The following is a 16,219-nucleotide window of genomic DNA, read 5'->3' as shown; positions in this document are numbered from 1 at the left end:
AGCCATATGGTACTGCCTAATAGTCCTAATTTTAATATCTTCCTTTCTCTGACATTTATTTTTAATTACCACAAAAACAGCGTCGTGATCACTAATATCATCTATTACTTTGGTTTCTCTATAGAGCTCATCTGGTTTTACCAGCACCACATCCAGAATATTCTTCCCTCTAGTTGGTTCCATCACTTTCTGAATCAGGTGTCCTTCCCATATCAACTTATTTGCCATTCGCATTACCTTCCCAATTGACATTTGGTAAATCGAGATCACCCGCTACAATCACGTTCCTTTCCTTATCGTTTCCCACATAGCTGATTATCTTATCAAATAATTCTGAATCAGCATCTGCACTACCCTTTCCTGGTCTGTACACTCCAAAGACATCAAGTTGCCTATTATCTTTAGAGATGAGCCTAACCCCTACAATTTTGTGTTTGTCATCTTTTTTTCGTAGCTTATAAATTCTTCTTTCACCAGAATGAATACTCCCCCTCCTACCATTCCTATCCTATCTCTACGATACACCCTCCAGTACCGTGAGAAAATTTCTGCATCCATTATATCATTTCTCAGCCATGATTCAACTCCTATTACAATATCTGATAAGTATATATCTATTAAATTACTTAATTCTATCCTGTTCTTTATAATACTTTTACAGTTGAGCACTAACATTTTTATGTCATCCCTACTTTATTTCCCGTTCCCTGTTTCCTTAACACCGCTCCCTAGGCCACCCTATTTCCCTGAATGTACCTCCCTATATCCCTTCTAAACAAATTTCCTAACTTCTTTGTACTACTGTGGTTTAAGTGAAGGCCATCTGAGCGCAATCACGACTACAACGACCACCAATGTTAGTAAACTCAATACCATGACAACTGAACAATATTTCTATGTTAGAAATGTTCACCATTGATTGACCGAAAAATAAAACTTTGAGAATAATTCTGTTACCTTAGCTCATGTAGTAAAAATGCATCATCTAAGAAAAACTAGGAACTGCATTTGAAGCAAGTTTTGTCACAGCCAAAACTAATACTTCCAGAAATATTTCATCATTTGTAAAAATGTAATAATCACTAATATCTCAGTTATTATTCCTCACACAGTAAGAATGCATGGATAATAAATGATTGAAAATTATATACTGCACAGCTTTTACTATGTACAGTTTATCAACCCAGCCAAAAGTAAAGTAAAGTAGTGTCTTCATCCCGAGGTGTTGCAGCTCTTTTCAGGCACACCCTCAATGGAAGTAAGTTGCATGTGCAATTTCAACCACATACCAGCCCTCCTGCCATTCTTAAATTTCTGGTAGAACCGGGAATCGAACCCAGGCCCCTGAGGATGGTGCCTAATAACACTAACCCTTATGCTAAGGAGACGGACATCAACACAGCTAATATTAATAGAGAATTTTTGACATTTCCTGTCTTGCCCCTACTAACAATTAAGTTATATAGCCTAGTGCACAACTCAGCTATCCCTGACCTTAAATACCAGTACGAAGTTTAAAGAAATTCTGTTAAACTGCTCTCCCATGATGTGGTAAGGAACAGACAAACAAAATTTGCATTGAACTTACTTTCAAATTTTGTATCCCTAATCTGAGAAAAAAACTAAGTGTGAGGCAAAAATTTGAAATACACAGCTAAATTTATAATTTCATTCTTTATACAGATGTTTCATCAGAGGAAAGGTTTTATAATGTAGATAAAACCAATCACTCCAACTCAATCCTCTAATATCCCTTCTGGTAGTTTTATTCTGTTACAAACAAAAAAATCAATTTTGTTCCATTTGAAACAAATTTGTTGGGTTTTACTTTCACAAAATGCATGGAGAATTCTGAACCATTACAACAGTCAACTACAGGCATTAATCATTATCAAATATTTTTGTTTTTTATTTCAGAGGTACTCTGTGGTGAACCAGAAAGAGAAGGAAACTTGAATGTTCATGTCACTACACACAGCATTGGAGGTGTGGCTCACTATTCTTGTCCAAAAGGCCACTATATGGAGGGAAATGCCACACGCTCTTGCCAAAAAGGTGGCTGGACTGGACGTATGCCAAAATGTATTTGTAAGTTTAACTATTATCCCCTCCCTTAATATGGTACAATTTGCTGAAGTTTATTTAGTAATTTATAGCCTTTTGCTAGTCTTACATGTCATCAAGGTGGTTTTAAAGCATCTCTTTGATAAACTGATGGATTTAATACTCTGGTTGGGTCTATTAAAAGAGAGCACATGGAAGTGCAGGTCAGATCCTATGTGAATAAAATTAATTTTGCTTCCTTTAAAATTTTGATGAGGCCAGACTGAGTGGCTCAGACGGTTAAGGCGCTGGCCTTCTGACCGCAACTTGGCAGGTTCGATCCTGGCTCAGTTCGGTGGTATTTGAAGGTGCTCAAATACGTCAGCCTCGTGTCAGTAGATTTACTGGCACGTAAAAGAACTCCTGCGGGACTAAATTCCGGCACCTCAGCATCTCCGAAAACCGTAAAAGAGTAGTTAGTGGGACGTAAAACAAATAACATTATTATAAATTTTGATGAATAGGAAACAAGTTTGTTAGGTTTTGTTTTCACAAAATGCATGGAGAATTTTGAAGACATACAATATTATCACTACAGCAGTCAACTAAAACCAAAAGAAATGAAGTAAGTTCCTTAGGTTGAGCATACAAAAGACCATAAGGGTTAATTCTGAACTGAATCAGTCCACCTCCAACTAGAGCTAGTGGTTTTTATGTCGCACCAATACAGATAGGTCTTATGGCTACGATGGGATAGGAAAGGCCTAGGAGTTGGAAGGAAGCGGCCGTGGCCTTAATTAAGGTACAGCCCCAGCATTTGCCTGGTGTGAAAATGGGAAACCATGGAAAACCATCTTCAGAGCTGCCGACAGTGGGATTCGAACCCATTATCTCCCGGACGCAAGCTCACAGCCGCATGCCCCTAACTGCACGGCCAACTCGCCCTCCAACTAGAGCAACAAGAGAGCATGCTTGATATTCTAGAAGAATCATGACTGAAATGGTTTGGTCACATTATGAGAATGGAATAAATAAGAATGCCCCAGGCTTACTTTGAAAAAAAAAAAAATGGAAAAAGACAATGCGGCAGACCTAGAGATGAAGCAGATAGAAAGAGACTTGGCCGTGAGCCCAAACTGGGAGAAGATACTGGAAGGGAAGTGGTGACAAGATATAAGTTTATGGAGGAGGCTTTGTTCATTCCCACACCTAGTCTGCTGGAGTGGAAAATTGATGATGATGATGATGATGATGATGATGATGATGATCACTGATCAGGTACTCAATAATAATTTATCCAACCAAGATTACTCTTTTATCTTGTTGCTAAAGTGATAAGATCAGAATGAAATTAGGGTTCCAGGGAATTCTTTTAATGAAAATAATCTGAGACTGGTTCAAGTGAATAATATTCATTCACTATCTTTAAAATCTGTAGTATGGAGTTAGAATTCAATTACAAAAATGTAACTTAAGATTAATAAAAATGATACGCCCCATCAGATACTAAATTAATTGCAAGTTTAATTCACAAGACTACAAAGTATATAATTTATATAACAAAACACAAATATATTTTCTTTACTTTTACTAATGATTTAACATCACACTAACTCAGAAAGGTTCTCGGCAATGCTTGTATGGAAAAAAATACGACTGGCAAGGAAGTGGCCATAGTCCTTGAAAATGTATAGTTTTAAGTATTTGCCTGGGGTAAAAACAGAAACTACAAAATACCATCTTCAGGGCTCCCAAATGTAGAGTTTGAACTCACTATCTCCCAAATGTAAGCCAACAGCTACATATCCCATACTACACAGCCATTTCACTTGGTACACTTTCTTTTAGAAAACTGGGATGGGTGGCTCAGATGGTAGAGTACTGGTTTTCCAAGCCCGAGTAAGTAGGTTGATCCTGGCTCAGTCTGGTTTTATTTGAAGGTCCTCAAACATGTCAGCCTTGTGTCGGTAGGTTTTCTGGATTGTGGAAGAACTCGTGCAAGACAAAATGTCTGGCATCTTGGGATCTTCAAAAACCATAAAAATAGTAGACATAAAACTAATAACATTATCATCATTCTTTTAAAGGGTTGTAAGCCTACTTGCACCGCTCGCAAGTTTGATGCATGGAGGTACAATGAATGAAAAGTGTGACTTTATTTTATCTAGTAAGGATGGAAGATTAAACAACAATGTCATATTTCTTTTCTCTTTACTTGAAGTGTTATTTTGGTAAACTACTTTATCACAAAAAAGGAAGTTCTGGAGGAAAATTAATTTGGTTCAGTTTTTGAAGTTACTTCTTTTAAAATCATTTTATACAGAGAGAAATTATAGCAGCCCCAATTCTTGCAAAGCTTTGATAATTTCTACCTTTCTATTCCCAACATTGTTTCATTTTCTGTTTCTGCAGGGTCTGATAAGATCTGATAAGATCTTCACAGCTCATTTCTGTAGAAATCACATCTGACATTCTTAGCACTCATCTTATAACTGTTTTCCTCCATGTTACAGCTGTGGACTGTCAGCATCCAGGAGATATTGAAAATGGCAGAGTCATAATTATGAACCAGTCAACAACATATAACAGTGCCGTAGAGTATCACTGTGTTCCACATTTTGAAAGAATTGGACCATATCTACGGAAATGTATGGAAGATGGTTCTTGGTCTGGAGAAGAACCTAAATGTGAAGGTAAATATATTACCATTGGATTTTCTATATCAAAATTATAACTGAATATAAAATAATTTAGTACACAATGCAAGCAATATCATTTCCTTTGATTTATCACAAACAAATTTGGTACCAGTACTGTTTTATATACACTTTGATTGTGTACTGTAAAAAAAAAAGTCAATCTTACCACCTTAATAAAGTACAATTTCATTTAAAAAATGTGTTAAATAGCCTTTGATGATACACTGAACTTTTAATTTGCATATTTGAAGTGTGATGCTGGAGAAGAATTCCAAACATTTTGTGGACAGTCACACATAAGGAAGTCTTCGTGGAAATCTTGTAGAGAACCAGGAAACAAATTTTTGCTATTTTGCTTAACGTCGCACCGACACAGATATGTTTTATAGCGACGATGGGATAGGAATGGTCTAGGAAGTGGAAGGAAGCAGCCGTGGCCTTAATTAAGGTACAGCCCCGGCATTTGCCTGGTGTGAAAATGGGAAACCACGGAAAAACCATCTTCAGGGCTGCCGACAGTGCCAGGAAATAAATGCAGTGGGCATTCCTCCATGATGTGTCTAATGTTCTGCGACTTAGCTCTAGTTACTCACATCGATGACATTCCTTAAGTTGCAGGTACACCCTAGGTGGTGCTAAGTGGATTGACAGTGATCAGATGCTGCCGTACTGACCGCTTGGGCCTCAGGGTTGTGATATACAAAAGGCACATTTGAACCTAATAGTCCTTTTTGCAAACCCCATAACAACTAATAAAGTAGATTTGAGGTGGTGCACACTATGAGATACTGTCTGCAACATGGCAGAAGTAGTAGTAAGGCCTTCAGAATTAGCTACAAGAAATCTTGGAAAAGAACAAAGAGAAAGAGAAATGGAAATTGGGCTGTACCTTAATTAAGGCCACGGCCGATTCCTTCCCATTCCTAGGCCTTTCCTATCCCATCGTCGCCATAAGACCTATCTGTGTCGGTGCGATGTGCAGTATACGGCAAAAAATGGTGAACAGCTGGTAGAAGAGTAGCAAAGATGGAATAAAGTATACTGAAGAACTGTATAGAGATGGTGCAAGTATTACATGCCAGCAGGAGAATACAAGAAGAATTCGTCAGGGCACATCAATAGATTCATGGCAAAAAAATCTCCAGAGGTTGATGACATTTCCAACAGAGTTATAAAAAGTAGCAGGGGAAATCTTAAAAACAGAACTCTACCAACTAGTAAATCAGGTATACAACACCAGAAGATGGCCAGATGAACACTGTATGGCAGTCAAGGATATTAAGGAATGCATAGAAGGAAATATTAAAATAATTTTACTGACATTTCAACTGAAAAGAGGGATGTGGTATTTGTATAAAAGGTAACGAATAAATGATAATGGAAGATATAATCATACAAGAGAGAAGATATTGGGACCTATGTGTAGAATTTTAAATTTTACCAGAGAAACCAGATGTTTATTTTTTAAATATTTTTTTTTCTATTTTCTTTATGTTGCACCGACACAGATAGATCTTATGGCGACGATGGGACAGGAAAGGCCTAGGAATGGGAAGGAAGCAGCCGTGGTCTTAATTAAGGTACAGTCCCAGTATTTGCCTGGTGTGAAAATGGGAAACCATGGAAAACCATCTTCAGGGCTGCTGACAGTGGGGTTTGAACCCACTATCTCTCGGATGCGAGCTCACAGCTGTGCGGCCCTAACTGCACAGTCAACTTACCTGGTAGATGTTTATAAGAGATAGATGATTTGTACAGAAAATTAGTTATGAGGTTACCAGGTATGGATGGGGAGGCAGACAAAAAATCAAAAAGAATTGGTGGATATTATGACCATACCTGAGGAAGCATTTGGTATTGATCATGGCACCTTTCCTGCATTATAAGTTTTAATATAAGAAAAAGAAGGCTTATCAGAAGTGGCTCCAAACAAGGGCTGATGCAGACAGGGATTGTACACAGATGAAAGAAACAGAGCAAAACAAATAGTTGTTGAATCCAAAAAGAAGTCGTGGGAAGATTTGTGTCAGTAGGTAAGAAATTCAACAGAATTGAATGTCAGATTGGTGACAAAGCTGGAACAGGTAGATAATTTCAAGTATTTAGGATGTGTGTTCCCCCAGGATGGTAATATAGTAAGTGACATTGAATCAAGGTGCAGTAAAGTTAATGCAGTGAGTTCGCAGTTGTGATCAACAGTATTCTGTAAGAAGGAAGTCAGCTCCCGGACAAAACTATCTTTACATTGGCCTGTTTTCAGACCAACTTTGCTTTACAGTGAAAGCTGGGTGGATTCAGGATATCTTATTCATAAGTTAGAAGTAACAGAGATGAAAGTAGTGAGAATGGTTGCTGGTACAAACATGTGGGAACAATGAAAGGAGGGTACTTGGAATGAGGAGATAAAGGCTAAGTTAGGAATGAACTCAATGGATGAAGCTCTCCGCATAAACCGGCTTTGGTGATGGGGTCATGTGAGGCAAAAGGAGGAAAAAAGTTACCGAGGAGAATAATGGACTCTGTTATGGAGTGTAAAAGATATCGAAGGAGACCAAGATGACAGTGGTTAGACTCAGTTTCTAACTATTTAAAGAAAAGAGGTATAGAACTAAATGAGACCACAGCACTAGTTGCAAATCGAGGATTGTGGCGACGTTTAGTAAATTCACAGAGGCTTGCAGACTGAATGCTGAAAGGCATAATGGTCTATAATGATGATGTATGTATCTATATAAGAAATGTTTGCTATCTTCCTAACTTCATGAACTGTCGCTTTTAATTTGATTTATGATGATGATTTTTATTTGTTCAATTTTTAACTCCATAGTAGCTAATTATTTTGTTTTCCTGTATGTCATTAGTACTTGTTCTGAAGGAAGATTCCTTTATTTACAGTTGTCACAGCAGAGGAAACAGAATCTCCTAATCTTGGTATGACCATTGGCATTGCAGCAGGAGTGGTATTCTTCCTTCTAATCATACTTGGGCTCATCTACCTCAGACTGTAAGTTTATATATTTTTACATTCTACCAATGACTTAAGAAAAAGACATGATGAAATTGTAGTAGCATACATGTGTAGCAAATGAGGTGCACCACATAGGTTTGGAAAGTGATGATGATGGTTATGTCTTTGTATTACATTCAAATCAAAGAAATTACACCATATCTTGGCATTTTTGGTGCTGTAATAGAATAATTAGAAAGGTCCACATTTTTTTAAAGACTAATTGGATATACTATATACTGTATTAGCCTATAAATAATAATAATAATAATAATAATAATAATAATAATAATAATAATAATAATAATAATAATAATAATAATAATAATAATAATAATAATAATAATAATAATAATAATAATAATAATAATAATAATAATAATAATAATAATAATAATAATAATAATAATAATAATAATAATAATAATAATAATAATAATAATAATAATAATAATAATAATAATAATAATAATAATAATAATAATAATAATAATAATAATAATAATAATAATAATAATAATAATAATAATAATAATAATAATAATAATAATAATAATAATAATAATAATTTACCCCTGTGTAAAAATTTACTTAGAGCTTCAAGAAACTTACCATTTTTAGTTTATTTTTTTTCTGTTTTGCTCTCAGTGATGAAGATAGTTGTGGATATAAACAGTCAAAAAGGGCAAAAGGGAAACAAATATCCTCAACTTAAAACTGAGGATTTAGATAGGTAGTTGAGAACATAAAAGAACCAAGGGAAGAAAGTTTCTGGAAAAACAGACAAAAACTGACTCATTCCAGTAATTCTGCAAGGTTAGCATTTTCCAAACCCACCATCCAAGAGGCTGTGTGGTTGTAGTTATTTTCTTGTTATCCAGGGTTTGCCATGTAGAGGTAGTCTAGAGTACCATGCCACTTTAGTTGCCATCTTTGGTAGGCATGAAATGCTATTGATATGTTTTTTTAACTCATAGAGAAGGAAGAAAAATACTTTCATTCTGTATCACGTGAAGGTGCCTTTATTGGTGAAAGATGAATCCTACTACTGTTATTTTTAGTTATGGCTAGAATCCCAATTTCTGTATTATATTCCATTTTAGCTGGCTGAAACTAGGAATTATTAAAACAAGCAATTTGTACAAACCCTCTTGTCTCATCAACTAATTATTTTATTTATATTCTTTAAATAAATTTTCGCAGAAATACGAAAAAAAAAAGTCGTCCCTCGCGGCTAACCAATTTGTATATTGCCACAACAAGTAGTGGAGACTTTGCATGTGCTGTGAGGAAGGGTCTATGTCTGTTAGGTCTTCAGCTCAGAGGCTGGTTGGATCCTTAAATAGCACCACCAAAGACTATGCAGTTATAGGGAAACCGCAAAAACCAATGGCAGAGCCCAAATGAGGCGTACTAGGCAAGATGAGGAGTGAGGTAGTTTGCCATTGCTTTCCTCACTGGGCCAGAATGTGCCACTGCAGCATGACTGACCCTACGAGCAACACCTTTCATAACACTCCGACACTATTTGTGCTCTGAGTGTCATTACTCAGCACCATCCATACCCCAGCAGCTTCCATATCGTCACAGCCATGGATGAGACTGGGACTTCAGTGGAAGCTACATTTTACTCTGGCCTGTGCCAAGAGACAGATACAAAAGTACTGCATCCATCAAGGAATGGCAATAGGCGGTGAGGAAGGGTAGCAGGGGTATATTCTTTTGTTGAGGTTATGGACACTGAGGTATGATTCACCCACTTGCCACGCGCATTTGTCATTTTGGCAATCACTTTATTTTGTTTAGTTCAGTTTCATTTCTTAGTCTCTAGTCAAATACTAAAAGATTTTTAATTGTAAAATCACGCCATACTTCTATTTCATTGTAATGCGTGTGCAATATTGTTCCTTTGGCGAAAGTTTTATTGTATAGTATTGAATCAGAATATTAAAAACTATTGCATTATTAACACACATAAGCTGGTAAACTGTCAGCATTTACCTCTCTGTCAAACTTTGCTTAGAGCTTCAAGAAACCCACCATTTTTAGCTTATTTTTTTCTGTTTTGGTGTATATACTCGGCCCTCCCCTCCTCCCCCCTCAATAAATCCCAAAAACACAGGTACTTTTTGCTGTCTGTATATTTTTGCCACTTCTTTACACATATCATTGATATATATATATATATATATATAAGAAAACATAAAGGTCCAATAATACTGCCTTGAGGAATTCCCCTCTTAATTATTACAGAGTCAGATAAAGCTTTGCCTACTCTCATTTTCTAAAATCTATTTTCTAGAAATATAGCAACCCATTCAATCACTCTTTTTTCTAGTCCAATTGCAAGTTGTAAGCTGACTGAATACTTCTGCCTTTTAAAGATCCTCACATACACACACTCCCCTTGTTCAGTAGTCTCCCATGATCCACCCTATCAAATGCTTTAGACAGGTCAATCGCGATACAGTCCATTTGACCTCCTGAATCCAAGATATCTGTTATATCTTGCTGGAATCCTACAAGTTGAGCTTCAGTGGAATAACTTTTCCCAAAACCGAACTGCCTTCTATCGAACCAGTTATTAATTTCACAAACATGCCTAATAAAATCAGAAAGAATGCCTTCCCAAAGCTTACATACATTGCATGTCAAACTTACTGGCCTGTAATTTTTGGCTTTATGTCTATCACCCTTTCCTTTATACACAAGGGGTACTATAGCAACTCTCCATTCATCTGGTATAGCTCCTTCAACCAAACGATAATCAAATAAGTACTTCAGATATGGTACTATATCCCAACCCATTGTCTTTAGTATGTTCACAGAAATCTTATCAATTCCAGCTGCTTTTCTAGTTTTCAACTTTTGTATCTTATTCTAAATATCACTGTTAACATATGTCAATTTTAATAATTCTTTAGCATTAGTCTCCTCCTCTATCCGGACATTATCCTAGTAACCAACAATCTTTATGTACTGCTGACTGAATACTTCTGCCTTTTGAAGATCCTCACATACACACTCTCCTTGTTCATTAATGATTCCTGGAATGTCCTTCTTGGAACCTGTTTCTGCCTTAAAGTACCTATACATACTCTTCCATTTTTCACTAAAATTTGTATGACTGCCCATTATGCTTGCCATCCTGTTATCCTTAGCTGCCTTCTTTGCTAGATTCAATTTCCTAGTAAGTTCCTTCAATTTCTCCTTACTTCCACAGCCATTCCTAACTCTATTTCTTTCCAGTCTGCACCTCCTTAGTCTCTTTATTTCTCTATTATAATAAGGTGGGTCTTTACCATTCCTTACCACCTTTAAAGGTACAAATCTGTTTTCACATTCCTCAATAATTTCTTTAAACCCATCCCAGAGTCTGTTTACATTCTTATTTACCATTTTCCACCAATCATAATTACTTTTTAAAAACTGCCTCATGCCTGCTTTATCAGCCATATGGTACTGCCTAATAGTCCTACTTTTAAAACCTTCCTTTCTGTCACATTCATTTTTAACTACGACAAAAACAGCTACATGATCACTAATACCATCTATTACTTCAGTTTCTCTATAGAGCTCATCTGGTTTTATCAGCACCACATCCAGGATATTTTTCCCTCTAGTTGGTTCTATCACTTTCTGAAACAACTGTCCTTCGCATATTAACTTATTTGCCATTTGTTGGTCATGCTTCCCATCATTCGCATTTCTTTCCCAACTGACATTTGGTCAATTCAGATCTCCCGCTACAATCACATTCCTTTCCATGTCATTTCCCACATAGCTGATTATCTTATCAAATAATTCTGAATCCATGTTAACGCTACCCTTTCCCGGTCTGTGCACTCCAAATATATCAAGTTGCCTATTATCTTTAGAAATGAGCCTCACACCTAGAATTCCATGTGTCTCATCTTTAACTTTTTCGTAGCTTACAAATTCTTCTTTCACCGAAATAAATACTCCCCCTCCCTCCATTCCTATCCTATCTCTACGATAAACACTCCAGTTCCATGAGAAAATTTCTGCATCCATTATATTATTTCTCAGCCATGGTTCAACTCCTATTACAATATTTGGTAAATATATATCTATTAAATTACTTAATCCTATTCCTTTCTTTACAATACTTCTACAGTTCAACACTAACATTTTTATGTCATCCCTATTTGATTTCCAGTTCCCTGTTCCCTTATCACTGCTCCTTAGGCCACCCTGTTTCCCTGAATGTACCTCCCTATTACCCTTCCAAACAAATTTCCTAACTTATACGTACCACTGAGGTTTAAGTGAAGGCCATCTGAGTTCAGATCCCTATCTCCTACCCACCCATTAGGATCTAGAAATTTCACTCCCAGTTTCCCACATACCCACTCCATAGTCTCATTTATATCCCCAATCACTCTCCAGTCAGTATCCCTACTACACAGTATCCCACTGATAACAATCTCAGCTTCCTTAAACGTCACCCGTGCTGCATTTACCAGATCCCACACATCTCCAACTATGCTGGTACTTATATCAGCTTGCCTTATGTTGTTGGTACCAACGTTCAACACTACCACCTTCTCCTTCCCCTCCTCCCTCTCTTCTACTTTCCTCAACATCTGCCTCAACCTAATTCCTGGATAACACTCTACCCTGCTTCCCTTTCCTACACACACTTTACCCACATGTCTAACAATGGAATCCCCCATGACCAGAGCCTCAACCTTACCCAACTCATTTGATTCCCCCCTCCTCCTGGTCAGCCCTATCTTTCCTGATAGCTGCAGAAGCTACTTCCTCCTCCTTTTTCTCCTTCCCATGACCCTGTTCCACCTGTCTTTTCCTAACCTCTACTCTACATTTCCCTTTCCTATCTTTTTCCTTCCTCCTACTTCCACACATCTCAGCAACAGTTCCCTGTCGCTCATCTTCCCTCTGTTGTTCTGACTGGAGTGACTCGTACCGATTTCGCACAGACACCTGTCCTGAATTCTGATCCTGAAGAGAGCCCTTAGCCTGCAATCTCCTTCCCCTTAGATCCAAAGGAAAGTGGCACAATTTGTTCTAGGTGATTTTGAACAAAAGAGTAGTGTTACAAAAATGTTGCAAAGTTTGGGCTGGGAATACTTGGGAGTAAGGAGATGAGATGATCAACTAGGTGGTATGTTTCTGACCAGTCACTGGAGAGCTGGCGTGGAATGACTTTAGTAGACGAATAAGCTTCAGTGGAGCTTTTAAAAGTAGGAACGAAGATAAAATGTGAATTGGGGCAAATATTCATTTACAAAATGAGGAGTAAGGGATTGGAATAATTTATCAAAGGAAATGTTCAATAAATTTCCAAGTTCTTTGAAAACATTTAAGAAAAGGCTAGATAAACAATTGATAGGGAATCTGAAACCTGGGCGACAACCCTAAAGGCAGATCATTGATTGACTGAATCTACCAACATTGGGTCAGAAAGCCAGTAACAAAAATGGTCAATACTTTCTCCATATTTATGGGAACCTTGTAACCGTCTTTGGTACAATTACACTTACACATAATAATAATAATAATAATAATAATAATAATAATAATAATAATAATAATAGACATAAAATGTGAATTAAGGAAATAGTAAATGACGCAGTGGCAAAGAATTCACATCAGAACACGGAAACGTGACGAGTATCTTTCGATACGCAATATTAAATCAAATACAAGGGAACACTTACAGGCCTAAAAATTACAACTAAGAAAGGATAGTGGAAGGTGCTTGGAATCCCTACGAGGTCCATGGGAACGTATGACATTATGGGGGAGAAAAGACTTACAGGAAACACCCTCTAGCTCAACTATATTAAAAAAATAACAAACAAAAATTTACAAAACAAAGTTAAATCACAAAGCAGCTGATACTTAACGCTTTTGACAAACTGATACAATTACGAATCCAAAAACACAAATAAATGGATTGTTGGATTTTAAAAAAAGGTGAAAGACTTGGAATTATTAACAGCGGGAATCTAGGGTGAACTCAGACACTTTAAATTTAAAAATGACATAAAGAAAGGAAATACTGAAATACCAAAGTAATTAAATTAAATGAAACCAGAAAACATTGAGAAAAACATTGAAATAACACTTTCCGCAGAAAGGCAGGGGTTCCCGAGGGAAACCCTCGAGCTTGCGCTCGCTGGGGCGGTCGGATGTAAATGATGCCGAGCACACACATGAAAATTCTGAAGCCAGCAGAAGACCGGAAATGGCCTGATCACAACCGACCAATAAGGTCAAACTTACCCTAGATTTCCGGTCCTTTTCGCCAATAAGAAATGGTTATTTTAGCAAATGGAATTGCATGACCATATATGGTCATGTTAAGATAGTTAGCAATTACACAAGTTCTGGAACATTACGATTACAACACCAAAAATTTCATCATTGGAAACCACACGTGTCGTACAGGGTGTCTCAATTTAAATAACCTTTTACATTTTAAATCACATTACAAACATCAAATCAACCTTTGGACAAGTTACACCCTTGCTGACAATAATTTAAATTATCAACCACATAAATTTACAGAGTCCATAGTTCTTATTTCTTCAATTCTCAAAATATTACAAACAAAAATAAAAACCTTTACATTTCCAAACTCTAACTTCTTGCAACACACAACATCCAGTTCCAGTTCTCCGTGCCACCACATATTACAAACCTGTTTACAGTAAGCGGTTTTTAATGTGGATACATTTCATAAAGATTAGTAGGTATTACGCTCACACTAAACTAGCCTATAATGGGTAGCCAAACTCTTATGACTTCATTTGAAACTACAATAATGAAAAATTATAAAATAAGTAACTAGATTATGTACGAGCATGGGAGGGAAGTATATCTTGGGAGAGGATCATACTAAGATGGTGATGTGAGTGTCAAACTCTTTGTTTATCCAAAAATCAATAATTCATGACCATTTAGCCAATCTGTATGAAAAAATAATCACTATGCCAAAGTACTTAAAGAACAAAGCCAGTTAATGTATTACTAAGCGAAAGAAATGTCAATAAGGGATCGGATAAGCCACCAAGTATAATGATGTTGGACGTATAGAAAAAAAAAGGAAGAAAAGAACTACAGATCATTGTTTTCAGATTACACATTTACTGGAAATGAAACCTGTAGATTACATTAGTAATTGATTTACAAATACATATGAACCTACAGAATAAACCCAATGAATGTATCCCTGATGTATCCAATCCCCTACATAGCTTATTTTATATCTAGAATGAAAAGTTAAATTCATGAATATGCTCTGTTTCAGACGTAAAGCAACACCAGTGAAAAATACAGAGAACATTCAAGGTGCACTGCGTAAAGAGGATCAGAATGCTGCTGTCATGTCTTATGCAACTCTAAATGGTGGAGGAGGATACGGAATGCCAAACCACCCGAATATTTATGAAAATATCCATGATGGTGAAAACATGTATGATGCTCCATATGAAGTTACAGGACACCGAAACAATCATTATGAACCTACTCCAATTGGCCGAGAAATATCATCTCCGATGGTAACAATAAATGGGGTTGCAGTTCGTTGAAATGTGAATAAAAATATGTTTTTGTCAGTTCCCAGTGATAAGACTTAACTAAAAGAACTTATTTATACAATTATGATGAACTAAATCATAATATAATTCAAGTGTGAAAAAGAAAAATATCAAACAATGCTAACTGAAACTCTTGAGTCCAATTTTTGCACTCTGAATTACTGAACTTTCCAAAGAGAATGACAACCACATCGAAGTGTTTTGACAATGGCACTAGGACCATTGTTCAGATTTTGTCTGTGAATATTGAATGTATGAATGTATATATGAATACTGTGTAGACATAGCTCTGTATAAAGTCCTTTTTTGACTGAATGTGAATAAATAAAATTTGTTACATTTTAATACGCCAAGTGATTCTAAAAACTTTTCCCATTTTAAATAATGGAATGGAACAAGCAAGTGAAATCTCAAGTCATAGATCATCGCTTAAGAATGGAGACTTGGTATCTGTAATCTGTCTACATTTACCCCTTAAAAGAACAAAATTAATGTTTTGTGATAATCAATATGATTATTATCAAATTTAATTTATAATTAACTTAATCCCTGCCCCATTTTCATCCATATAGGACACTTTTATCACTCTCCTGTGAAATCAAGTTTTTGTTGCATACGAGGCCTCCATTCTTAAGAGGCGATATATAAAGGTTGGAACACACAATAAGATAAACAAAACAACAGGTCAGCAACTGAAGAGGGAGCAATAGAAAAGGAGTTGAGAATATCTCCACAGCTTCATAGACTGCCATCTTCAAATAGACAGGCTCCTTTTTCTTCATTTCCTGTTTCTATTCTTCTGGGTCAGACTGTGAATCAAGGACCTCCAGAGCTCTCTCTCTCTCTCTCCACCACTTCCTTCTTTTCTCCAATATTTCTTC

The 16,219-nt window shown here is 36.4% G+C and overlaps 1 protein-coding gene across 1 annotated transcript in view; it reads left to right on the top strand.

The window, feature by feature from the left end:
• fw (furrowed) overlaps positions 1 to 15,686 on the top strand; it is a 524,942-nt gene extending 509,256 nt beyond the window's left edge. The window contains exons 17-20 of the mRNA XM_067146533.2: positions 1,918 to 2,088; positions 4,557 to 4,736; positions 7,638 to 7,746; positions 15,050 to 15,686. Coding sequence (XP_067002634.2) covers positions 1,918 to 2,088; positions 4,557 to 4,736; positions 7,638 to 7,746; positions 15,050 to 15,329 — 740 coding nt within the window. The 3' untranslated portion in view covers positions 15,330 to 15,686. The remainder of the gene's footprint in view (positions 1 to 1,917; positions 2,089 to 4,556; positions 4,737 to 7,637; positions 7,747 to 15,049) is intronic.
• Positions 15,687 to 16,219: the final 533 nt, after the last annotated feature.

The sequence above is a fragment of the Anabrus simplex genome, chromosome 4, assembly GCF_040414725.1.
Source record: "Anabrus simplex isolate iqAnaSimp1 chromosome 4, ASM4041472v1, whole genome shotgun sequence".
Taxonomy (NCBI): domain Eukaryota; kingdom Metazoa; phylum Arthropoda; class Insecta; order Orthoptera; family Tettigoniidae; genus Anabrus; species Anabrus simplex.
Note: the sequence above shows the minus strand (reverse complement) of the source record. Positions and strands in the feature narration are given on the sequence as shown.